At 39.9% G+C, this 12,496-nt stretch overlaps 2 protein-coding genes across 7 annotated transcripts in view; one reads left to right on the top strand and one right to left on the bottom strand.

The window, feature by feature from the left end:
• Nucleotides 1-2,219, bottom strand: part of usp37 (ubiquitin specific peptidase 37) — a 37,462-nt gene extending 35,243 nt beyond the window's left edge. Inside the window, exon 1 of one of the 2 annotated variants that reach the window (XM_081368292.1) lies at nt 2,069-2,219. The gene's annotated coding sequence lies outside the window, so the exon portion shown is untranslated. The remainder of the gene's footprint in view (nt 1-2,068) is intronic. The other variant, XM_081368291.1, reaches the window with a different exon arrangement.
• Nucleotides 2,220-2,435: 216 nt separating this feature from the next.
• insig2 (insulin induced gene 2) lies at nt 2,436-11,592 on the top strand. Of its 5 annotated transcripts, XR_014030335.1 has the most exons (8): nt 2,467-2,572; nt 3,601-3,882; nt 7,420-7,544; nt 8,083-8,249; nt 8,836-8,935; nt 10,188-10,459; nt 10,657-10,728; nt 11,415-11,592. XR_014030335.1 is itself a non-coding variant. In XM_081368303.1 (6 exons), exons 2-6 carry the CDS (start codon nt 3,648-3,650, stop codon nt 10,227-10,229), a joined length of 669 nt encoding a protein of 222 aa, XP_081224429.1. In that variant the 5' UTR covers nt 2,436-2,572; nt 3,601-3,647; the 3' UTR covers nt 10,230-11,592. The 5 variants fall into 5 exon arrangements, 1 of the variants encoding a protein (XP_081224429.1); XR_014030332.1 differs by having other exon boundaries at nt 2,436-2,572; nt 10,188-10,728; XR_014030333.1 differs by having other exon boundaries at nt 2,437-2,572; nt 10,188-10,930; nt 11,234-11,592.
• The last annotated feature ends 904 nt before the right edge of the window (nt 11,593-12,496 follow it).

The following is a 12,496-nucleotide window of genomic DNA, read 5'->3' as shown; positions in this document are numbered from 1 at the left end:
CAATACAGAGAACAACGACAAAAATCAGTGTTGCCTACACCAGGTTATTCTATTTTTAAAATTTGCACCCTGTTGACTTCAATAGGGCAAGTACTAAACCTGCTTTTAGGCTCTTAACATCCTTGATGTGTCATTACAAGTGCACAGAAAATGTGAGTGATTCCTTCTGAGTGAACACGAGTGGATCTGACTGCAGTAGATGTGAAAGATATGTATAAAAATGATGTTATTTAAGCCAGCGCAAATACCTGTATTTACATCCTGTTTTTCGGTTGAAGTCCAAAGTAGTCGATTGCCGAGTTCACGCGCATAGGTTTAGTACCTATGATCACTCGTGTTCACTCTGAAGGAATCACTCACATTTTCTGTGCACTTGTAATGACACATCAAGGATGTTAAGAGGCTAAAAGCAGGTTTAGTACTTGCCCTATTGAAGTCAACAGGGTGCAAATTTTAAAAATAGAATAACCTGGTGTAGGCAACACCGATTTTTGTCGTTGTTCTCTGTATTGACAGCACTCCAAATGTACAAAAAAATTAGCTCAATGTTAAAATTGACCGGAGTTCCTTTAATGCTCATGGGTAGCCGTAATGGGTTCATTCAGACCTTAACATCAAGTATTTTACTGTTGTGTGTCAACAAGATTCAATAAGACATTTTCACCCGGCTATGCCCAATGTTTAGATCTGTTGTGGTATTTATGCAAATTAGCACATACGTAATTTCAAACGCTTTAAAAAAAACCTAATACATTTTTTGTTTGTCTTGATGTAAGTAATCAACTCAGTAATGTTTACCCTATTCACCCGAGAAAAATAATGAATAGGCGTATGAATATTTGGGTCTTTTTCGAAACTTCCCCCTAATGGGATTCTTCTGTGCTTTCTTTCCCCAGGACATATTGAGGATACAAAATCAGCTTTCTCTTGTAATTTGTTCAACCTTTTTTCATAAAATGAGGAAGGGTTACATTCAAGATATTTTAAGGCATGACGAAATAATTTTTCCAAGGAAAAAAACGTTCAAATGTGTAATTTTGCTATCAAAGATGAGCTTTAAGGGATACAGGGGGACTTGCTAGACATCTGGTGTGAAGGAGACAAATACACATTACATGAAAACTGAACACAGAACTCTTGTGTTTTCAATGAAGCTGACTCCCAAATAATAAACTAAGCCTAGTTTCTCAAAGTCACAGTGTGTGAACCCATCAAGTGTAAATGTCATTTAACAAAGTTAGATCACCCTGTCATCATAGAAGATATTTATTTATTTATCCTGTCACAAAAGAAGATGTTTTGGAGAAATGTTATGGCTACCATTAACTGTCTGAATACCGACAGTCTTCACAACATCACTATTGTGTTCAGCAGAAGACACACACACAGGTGTGGACCAACATGAGAGTGAGTAAATGATGACAATATTTATTTTTGGGTGAACTATTCCTTTAACAACCTTGCAGATTTAATAATAATAACATCCCAGACATCTCAAACTAACCCTCGCTACCTTTCAGACACCTAGAGCACAGTGTAATTCTGCATTAAAGCGATAAACAACTTTACAAAAAGCCCACGTGACATAAAACAAAATCCCTTAAGTCAAACCACAATTTTGCAGCTTTAAAAGCCTTGAGCTCAACTATGGCAAACTTCTGACATTTGCAGTCAACTAGCCTCGCATCACATCAATGCCTAAAGCTGTCCTGAGCCCGCAGTCCCGCATGTTTGCAGGAGTTACAGCGAGTAGAGATGAAGGTAAACAAACGCATCAGACGTCACATGCACGCGCGCTTTAACTCCGGCGACTCGACTAACGCTACTTCCCCTCGGAGGCGCTCACTTTCCCGCCTCAGTCCACTAACACTCGCGTGTTTCTCTCAAGCGGGTCTTTATTCTGCGGTATCCTCGCGCGTCGCGGTGAAATAATGACACACGCATCCTCCACACGCGGCTAATTAACTAGCATTAGCAGCCCGGGCCGAGTGACAGGCTTGCTTCTGCTAACTGACCATTCTGAGTAAAACCCTGGGCGAATTCGGCACATAAACCACATATCATTTACCTGCGGGAGGGTAATTCCTTAAAGAAAGCGCTGGGGAGTGAATATATCCTCTCAGTGTGACTCTCTCTGTCAGTGTGTGAGTTTCGCCGGGTGTGATGATGTTTTCTGCGCGCGAGTCACACGAGCAGCCGATGATGGCGGGAATGTGAAAATTCAGAGCGGAAATGGGAGGTGAGAAGAAGCGCGTGAACTCACGCGAGATTTCAGAATGCTATAAAAACTCGTTTTTATATTAACTTTTTATCAACGTTTGTGAGAATTAAATGTGCACGAATAATAACCAGAGCGTAATCAGATGAAAGAGAAAAAAAAAACATTATGCATTGTCAAACGGTTTTTCATTACGTCATCAGCACCCCTTCTGATTGGCTGCGGAGGGAGCCACGCCATCAGCGGGGCGGAAGTTCAGCCTTATTCAGTGTCCACGGTCTTCTTTCGCTTAGGACTTTAATATCTCAGTTCAGACTCGGAGGCAGAGAGGATATTTGTTAAACCTGCGCAAAGGTGAGTCATTTGTGACATGTTATTAGATATCTATTGTAATAGAGTTACTAAGTTAGCTAATTTAGGATATGACCGTGTTTTGCCCCCCACCTGGGTCAGACACTGCGAGTTTAGCTGTAATGTTATGATGGTGTTTTGGAGAATTCATCATCTTCAACCTACTAGAACCTTCACTGTGTCCTTTAGTGATGAGTAATAGTGCTCGTTATCCAGGTGAACTGAAGCGGGAGTGTAATAGAGACAGTAGTGGAGGTGAAGCTGAAGGCCTCCTGCTGATGTGGCCTTTGACCAGTGAGAGATACTGAACTGACATGACCCGCAGTGACCCATCATGGCGTGTGTGTGTGTGTGTGTGTGTGTGTGTGTGTGTGTGTGTGTGTGTGTTTATTTAAAGTGATTTACAGTACTCTGGTTGCAGATATTAAGTGTGTATATTTCTTATATTATGGTATTATATTCCCAGTAACTCAATTTCTAGGACGTTCAGCTTTGACTATATAACGTTAATTGATTGTTATTATGAAATTACCCTGACTCAAAAGTCTGGAATAATTGAGATGTTTTAATGGCTCAAATTAAGTCTGTTCTGGCTGCATGTAAAATTACAGTTAAAAACAGGGTTTGTATTAGTTGCTTGAAGTACTTTTTGAAATTGAAGTCCTGGAAACAGCCATATTTATAAAAAGTGCTTGAATTATTGAAAGACAATACATGTGAAATTAGTGTTTAATTTAATCCAGAAAACTATCTTTTCACACATAATGATGGTAGAGCCCATCTGATACAGATATAGAGCCATTTCGCATGGCTATGTGCGTGATATTGCTCATATCAATATCCAAGTATATGATACAGCTTTCATTCTTCATGTCAATCATATAATCACAAGGGGGGAATCAGTTTAAATAGGGAAAGTGATATGATTTGATGATGATCAGTGTTAAACCGTTGTGCTGATCTGTGTGGACAGCGTGCTCTTGTCCTCTGGGGTTGTGGGAGCAGCGTTACGACCTCTTTCTCTCTGACAGGCATGTGATGTCTCAGATGTAGCGCTCGTCCTTCAGTCCCGGTGGTCATGGCGGAGACTGTGAGCGGTGTGGCGCCCCGCGGGCCGTACATCAGCACCGTCACCAGCCGCGCGCTGAACCTGCTGATGCGCGCCGCGCTGCTCTTCACGGTGGGAGTGTTTCTCGCGCTCGTCCTGAACCTCCTGCAGGTGCAGCGCAACGTCACGCTCTTCCCTCCTGACGTCATCAGCAGCATCTTCTCCTCCGCCTGGTGGGTCCCTCCCTGCTGTGGGACGGCTGCAGGTACTCACACACACACACACACACACACACACACACACACACCGTCATCAGCAGCATCTTCTCCTCCGCCTGGTGGGTCCCTCCCTGCTGTGGGACGGCTGCAGGTACTCACACACACACACACACACACACACACACACACCGTCATCAGCAGCATCTTCTCCTCCGCCTGGTGGGTCCCTCCCTGCTGTGGGACGGCTGCAGGTACACACGCACACTCACACACGCTCTCACACACACTGTTATTATGTTTTATTCATCACCATGTCTGCACAACCCTGATCAGGATTCTCACACGTAGTGTTGTCTCGATACCAAAATTTTGACTTCGATACGAAACCAGACCAAAATACTTCGATACCGATACTGAATCGATACCACGGCAAAAAAACTAAAACAGTAAAAGTAATTGAAAAATATGACAGAACTTAATCATTGTTTTATAAATTAATTTTAAAAAGCTAAAAACTCACATGACCAGTTTGATCCTGCCCTGCTTTATGACCATTCCCTCCCCTTTATTAAAAATAATAATAATAATAATAATTACATGTCAGTGTGAACGTCCTTACCAAGATGTTTGCAACATTCACATTATTATCAATCAATCTAACATTTGTAAACCTTTCACAACTCTGAACAGGTTGGGATGACCAAAATCTTATTTCATGATACGAGTCATTAAATATTTTTTAAATGTAATTTTATAATTATAATATAGATATTTAATTTAATTGTATCTTTGTAATTAAAAATAAGCAAAAAAGCAAATTACAAACAATATGACAAATACTATAAGAGACAAATATAATAAACAGTGCTTCATTTCTTTTTTGAAAGCTATAGACCTTCTGTAGCTGAAACAATAAGTTATATAAATAATAAATTAACTATATAAATTAACTATAGACTGATTCTTAATAAATAGATTCAATTTATTCAGTCAAGCATTGGGTGACTGTCTATTTTCTTTTGTTGTTGGATTAACATTAATCACACAGAATATTACGTTGCCGGTCCGGCCCTTTAAGACCTGCACGTATCCAATACAGTGGAACATATACGATTTATTTTTACAAACGGTTTACGTTCACTAAAGACATACCCGACTGTGTTTACGTGAATACTCGCCAGGACACTCATTTTTACATATCATTTTGACCATTCCAGGGCTCCAGACTAACTTTTTTTATTAGGAGCGCTGTAGCCCCTGACTTAAAATTTTAGGAGCGCAAGCAGAAAATTTAGGGGCACACCTTCACATTTTCCCCCTAAATAACTATTACAGACAAATGCTTTGATAATAAATAGATTAAGCGTACAGAAATTATGGTGCAGTTTTATTTTAAGATCACAGGGCTCCAGACTAACATCTGAGGGCCGCGGCTCTAAGTTCTACAGAAAGTATTTGGTAGCACTGTGGGATGACAAAGCACTGAGATAAATTTGAGGTGTATAGATAAAGTTAAATTTAATTATTATCCTTCATAATGTCTTAATATTATTTCAAAAGCAAAATGAGTGACAAAATAGATATTAGGGAGTGAAAATAGCCAATAAGCACCCTCAGCAGCTGTTTACAATGGTAATTTAGTCTTCTTTTTAAAAAAAATAAGTGTGAGTTTTCCTACTTCTTGAAACTTTCAGTTTTATAAATAGAGACAATCTTTAAAGGATGAACAAAAATGTTTTGGTCGACACATTAAAAAAACAAAACATTTTAATAGGATATAGTTTTGAAGTGCTGTAAAAAGATGTGTAGGCTACTTTCATAACCACAGTATACCATAGTTATAGTTATGCCTGGTTCAGAATACGCTATTTTTTTGTCTGTTACTATAGTCAATGTATCAGATTACACGATTTCGACTCCTAAAAATCTTGTCATGTCCTGGACAAGAAACATTGTCAGACTACACATTGCTTTACAACCAGTCATCTCGAGCCGTCTCACACACATATTCACTCGCACATGTACACACGCACTGACTCACATACACGCACATAGACTAATGCACGCACGCACGCACACACTCACTCACTCGCGCACACACTCTCTCACTCTCTCTCTCTCGCTCGCTCGCTCACTCACTCACTCACTCACTCGCGCGCGGGCACACACACACACACACACACACACTCATTCACTCGCGCGCACACACACACTCATTCACTCGGAACCCTTCATGGAGGACCGTTAAAAAATTAAACATGCTAGTCTTCTTGTCGTGATGTCGTAAACAAAGCATCGCAGACGCGACGTCGGTTGTCGCCCACTATGAACGAGATGAAATTTACTGGTCGCACATGTGCGACTGGATGTAAAATTTAGTCGCACACTCTCAAATTTTGGTCGCAAAATGCGACCATTTGGTCGCAGTCTGGAGCCCTGCATTCAAACCTAATAAGTCCGCGAAAGAGAACTGAAGTCGTGATCGTATGCTGTCCGCATAAACTGTAAAAAATAGATGCTGTCTGAACGGCGTGTGCGCGCGCTTCAGGTCTCCCGGTAGCATGAGCACGTCCCGCGCTTTATTTTCTCATGCATGCACGTTTCTTTGTCAAGTGCTGCGCGTATATATTTTACTGTTCTGCTTCCGTTGTTTAGTAGTGAATGTACACATCCTGACTCCTGCTGTCACACAGCTACGCAAATTAAGAAATACTGTTCTTATTATTTACTGTCACTCTTAAAGTACCGGTACTAATAAAAGTTAATATCATATCGTTTTTAATAGCAGGGTATCGCGATATCGTGCAACACTACTCACACACATAAACACTGCTGTCAGGTGTGGTAGATTTTTCCCTAAACTGAACTACGTACCTGGAACCAAATTACCTGCGTCTACAGTCGACACTTCATAAATAAATGTACCTGGGGCGTCTCCAGTCGACACCTAATAAATATATCTGGGGCGTCTATAATTGACACCCGATAATCTTTATACTCTAGCTCTTGCGTCTACAGTCGACAACTGGCCGAGTTCCTTACCGTAACTTGTTCCCCTAACTAGCTTCCTTGCTGAGCAGCAATAATCGACAAACAGACTTCAGCACATGTCCTTTAAATGCTTTAATCACAGCCGAGGCATCTCAGAGAATCTCCCCAAGAAGAAGCAAGGCCGGAGGATCTCAGACAAATTACATTGAGAATCCCACCAGCAAACACAAATACAACCGTTTTTATAGAATAGGAGAATAGGCGAAAATTACATGAAACATTACATCATTTCCCTACAATTTGATTGGTTCTTCATAGAGAAGCCCTCTTGTTAATAGGTAACCACAAGGTTTCAAGTTTAGACATCTGTCTAGTTTTATTTCCCATATTTATTATTTTTACACTCTCAACCAGAGTCACACGTTTTCTGAAAGGGGAAACATACATTTCAAATTCAAAAGAATATGAATTTTGTTCCTGCAAGTAAAACAAATGTTAGTTATGATTAATTGAAAAATCCATCACACAGGTTTGCAGTGCGTGTGCATGTGAGATCTCTGATGTCACTTTGTCTGTCCCTCTTGTGTGTTCAGCGCTGATAGGTTTGCTGTACCCCTGTATGGACCGGCGTCTCGGGGAGCCCCATAACCTCAAGAGGGAGTGGTCGAATGTCATGCGCTGTGTGGCCGTGTTCGTGGGCATCAATCATGCCAGTGCTGTATCCTTCTCTCACAACACCTCACTCTTCTCAAGCCTGACCTCCTGTAACAGACCTTCTGTCCAGCTGTTATCCAGTCTGTCTTAGGCAAAATGTTACGCAAGTAGCGACAGATCGTTTCTTCCATATTGTGACGTACATCCAAGTGAAACGGATTATCAGACCAATCAGAGCAGACCAATCACAACAGACTGGTTCATCTGACCAATCAGAGCAGAGTAGACCAATCACAGCTGTCTGGTTCATCTGACCAATCAGAACAGATTATGTTGAAATGATGTGAAAGTGGAGTAGTGAGTAGATGAGTTTACATTTTTAGACAGTTGTTAGCAAACGCCTGAAGTGAAAGCTTTTACTATTGTGTCGTTTATGTCTTAGAATAAAGTGTGAAAATATCTTGATATGGTTCATATTTAACCAAAATCCCATTCAAAAAGCCAGTTGAGGTCGATGGAGCTGTAAATGCTGAACTGTACCTGATCTGATCTGATGACAGCGCTTTTGTGCGAGCTGTTCTCTTTAACTCTGTGTCCGACAGAAGGTGGACTTCGTGAATAACGTGCAGCTGTCGCTGACTCTGGCCGCGCTGTCCGTGGGCCTGTGGTGGACGTTCGACCGCTCTCGCAGCGGCTTCGGCCTCGGTGTCGTCATCGCTACACTCGCCACTCTCGCCACTCAGCTGCTGGTCTACAACGGCGTCTTTCAGTGAGTGCCACCCTCACACAGACAAATCACTGAAGGCAGAACTAGCTCACTTCAGAATTAACATTTCCTGATGATTTACTCTCCACCACTTCATCCAAGATGTTCATGTCTTTCTTTCTTCAGTCAAAAAGAAATGAATGTTTTTGAGGAAAACATTCCCGGATTGTTCTCTATATAGTGTCTTCAATGGGGTCCAACGGGTCGAAGGTCCAGATGTGAGTTTCAGTGCAGCTTCAACGTCTCGACACGATCCAGCCGAGGAATAAGAGTCTTATCTAAACCAACCAGCGGACATTTTATTTAAAAAAAAATATATATTTATATACTTTTAACCACAAATGCTAGACATGAGCATCTTGGATGCCGCGGGGGAGAGTAAATTATCAGGACATTTCTGAAGTGAACTACGTCCACACCGACAGACACAACGCTCTGTTTATTATGAGCACGCACATCTATGGTTTTATCATTCTTCAGGACTAGATTATTATCAGGTGTCAGCCTTTATAATCCTGTATTGTGATTGTACTTTGAATAAGCGTGCAGCCTTTACACACAGACCTGCATGTTGTGTGTGTGTGTTTAGATACACCTCTCCTGACTTCCTCTACATCCGGTCCTGGCTGCCCTGTATCTTCTTCGCAGGAGTGATAACTGTGGGGAATATCGGACGACAGCTCGCTCTGGTAAACTCTCGTAATCTGCTCTAAACCACAGTCAACCGAACAGTGTGTGTGTGTGTGTGTGTGTGTGTGTGTGTGTGTGTGTATGTGATCAGCAAGATTTCACACTGCTGTCAGAAAGACTGGACACATTACATTGATTAAAAGAGACAGTAAAGGCACATCGTAATATTACAAAAGATTTATGTTTCAAGTAAATGCTTTGTATTCATCAAAAAAAAATGGTTTCCACAGAAATATGAAGCAGCAGGACTGTTTTCAACACTGATAATAATCATAAATGTTTCTTGAGCATCAAATCCTCATATTAGAGTGATTTCTGAAGGATCATGTGACACTGAAGACTGGAGTAATGATGCTGAACATTCAGCTTTGATCACAGGAATAAATTACACTTTACTATATATTCTCATAGAAAACAGCTGTTTTACATTTATAATAATATTTCACAATATTACTGTATTTTTGATAAAATACTATGTTGGGGAAAGTTAGTTAGACCAGTTTCACAGACAGGGCTTAGATTGAGCCAGAATTAGGCCGTTGTTCATTCATGACATTTAAGTAGCTTTAAAGGGATACTCCACTTTTTTTGGAAATAGGCTCATTGTACTCATTCTCATTTGACGAGACCATTAGCGATGTCTATCTTGAGACAAAACAATAACTGACATATTTTACAATATATCGATCTCAATTAAAACAGCTCAAACATGCATTTTAGTCTGAGACTGACTGTGAAACCGGGGGTCAGAATATTAATATTCTGAGCACATAATATTTCCTGACTTCTAGAGTGAAGTGTGTCAAACAAAAGCTCTTCTAACATTGCAGGTTATATTACTGACTGTACAGTGCGTGTCGGCGACTGCGTTACGGAGGAGAGAGAGAATTTGAACTCACTAGTTTCAAAATGTTTACTCAAATTAATTAAACTCAAAAGTAATTATTTTATTAAAAGTGACTCAAATATTAATATGTACATTTAGAAAGTAATTTTTACTTTACTCATTAAATCAAAAAAGTAATCTGAATACATAATGCATGTTACTGTAATGTGTTTTGAGTATATAAGGTAAGGTTAATAAGTCTTCACTATTTATTTTTTTATTTATTTTTTTTACAAAGGAATATATCAAATGCAAATGATTAGATGCATTACTCAATGTTGAAAGCTCTTAAAATTGTGAAAAGGCCCGTCTGCTGCTTTTGAAACTAAGCAGTGCATTGATTTGTGTCTCTGTATTTCCTGCAGTACGAGTACAAAGTCAGTCAGGAAAAGACTCATCAGGATTGAGGAGAATCCTCTGCACACACAGGAGAAGCAGCGAGGCGTCGACGGGACAGAGCGACCCGTCACTGAGGAGCCACAGTGTTATGATGATCCACCGTTCACCTCCTCAGACGCCAGCTTCTCCACGTGTGTGTGACAGTCTCAAACACGCCAGCTGCGCCAGCGCTGAGATGCAGTGAAGTGCCAAACGGACTGTGATTGGTCAAACCGCAGGACTGTCCTCATGACTGCAGGTGTGAGACCGACAATATATTGACTGAATATTTAGACACATCACACACACTCAATCAGAGAATATGATTTTCCTACTGTTGTTCCTCTGTGACGAGACATCTGGACACAACACCAGCATCGCATCTCATCCATCAGATCCCAAACGAGTTATATGAATGATTATGAGGGGGAATCTCTCATCTGTCACACATCACAGGCTCGTATCCAGCACTAGTGGGCGTCAGAGCGTCAGCATATTCAGCTGGAGAGGGAATTAATGTTCAACAAGGTGTTTATTACAACTTCAGTACTTTAATGTGATGCATTCCTCGTAATAGCCTGATCATTCCCTGCTAGACCCAAACATCTCCCCCGTTTGACTGAAAGACGCATCCTTACACACAGAAATCACTTACTGTATATAAATGCCCGATTGGCTTCAGAATAAAAACAAAATGATTTTTAATGACGTTCCATTGATTATTACCTAAGCCTTAAAATTAGTGCTGGCCAACGATTAATCACATACAAAATAAAAGTTTGTGTTTACATAATATATGTGTGTGTGTACTGTGTATAATTATTTTGTATACAATACACACACACATGCATGTATATATTTAAGAAAAATGTGTTATTTATATATAAAATATGTATATTTATATATAAATGTATATACATGCAAGTATTTCTTAAATACACGCATATGTGTGTATTTATATACAAAATAATTATACACAATACACACACGTATACTGTACATTATGTAAGCACAAACGTTAATGGTTGGCCAGCACTCATTCAAGCGAGATGAGCTGGAGGTGAACGGCTGGGACAGGCAGACCACTAATTAAGGGAGTTTTTGTATTATCTTTCCTCTTTTTATTTACGAGGACATTTTATGAAATATTGAGTAGGATACAGAGTAAGTGGGATCAACATGGTTTATTAAGTGTTTACAATGATCTTTTACAGCTGAAATAATTGTATAGAAGAAGAGTAATTGCAGTTCATCCGTCAGAAACTGCATGTTTTCTCATGCTTTGGCGATCACATGATCCATGGTTTGTATTTTACCACATTTACTGTTTTTTGAAGTTGAAGTCACATGTTTGTTATCTGCATTATTAAAAGAGACTTTCTTTGAAATTAAGTTGTGTGTTTAATATTATAATAATATGTTTTGGTTTCTGAGACTTTTATTCTACAATCAGTGACTATTTAACCCTGCACGTCTTGCTCTTGGTGTAAAGTGAGGTTACAGCTTTAATTGACGCGTTTTAAGCAGCACTAGAACACTGAATTGATTCCTCTTTCTCGTTTACTTGTGGACACACACACACACACACAAAATAATGTCAAAAAACCCATCTCGACAAGACTCGTCGGTTATGTCATAAATGAACAGTTGAGAAAGAATCCGGATGTGTGTCAGTATATTCGGTCCGTGCATTCGGTCTTAAAGTGACAGCAGCCTAATATTCCTGCTGTTGTCTGTGTCATTAGAGATGATTAAAATAAAAATCATCATCATCTACCATGTAGGAGAGAAAAGAAGACAGTGAGGGGAGCAGTCAGAAGGAAAGTAGGATAAGTGTGTGAAGCGTGAGTCCAAGCAGATCTCCTCCTGCAGAACCAGACCAAAGGTTATGTGCACCCCTGACAATAATGCAATCAATGCATCAGATGCATACGAGAATATACATCTACATTTCAGACGATAGACTTGCACGTGATTGAGGTGCGTCTGTGTGCTTCAGTGAAAACAGCACATTACTACAGAACGCTGATTAATTAAACTGACGGTTTTATTGCACACCTTCCAGCCAATCAGAATCCAGTATTCAGGGTATAATGAACTTCAATCAGGGTGGGTCATGCTCATGATAGAACACCACCTGATTTAACCAATATTATTATAGTTTTATTATATTAAAATCACAATACAGGGAAATAGTTGACCTTCAGAGAGCAGATATGATTGTGATTATAAACTGTAGTTACAAATAGTGTTATTGTTAATTAGCTCATATATAAATAGTTCAATAATGCTTAGT

This window comes from Scardinius erythrophthalmus (genome assembly GCF_964197995.2).
Source record: "Scardinius erythrophthalmus genome assembly, chromosome: 6".
Classification (NCBI taxonomy): Eukaryota; Metazoa; Chordata; class Actinopteri; order Cypriniformes; family Leuciscidae; genus Scardinius; species Scardinius erythrophthalmus.
Note: the sequence above shows the minus strand (reverse complement) of the source record. Positions and strands in the feature narration are given on the sequence as shown.

What these genes read in the sequence shown, in the direction of transcription:
- insig2 (XM_081368303.1), top strand. Translation starts at nt 3,648, where the DNA reads ATGGCGGAGACTGTGAGCGGTGTGGCGCCCCGCGGGCCGTACATCAGC. An exon ending in CTGCTGTGGGACGGCTGCAG is followed by an intron (nt 3,883 to 7,419) that starts GTACTCACACAC and finishes TTGTGTGTTCAG; the next exon opens with CGCTGATAGGTTTGCTGTAC. An exon ending in GCATCAATCATGCCAGTGCT is followed by an intron (nt 7,545 to 8,082) that starts GTATCCTTCTCT and finishes TGTGTCCGACAG; the next exon opens with AAGGTGGACTTCGTGAATAA.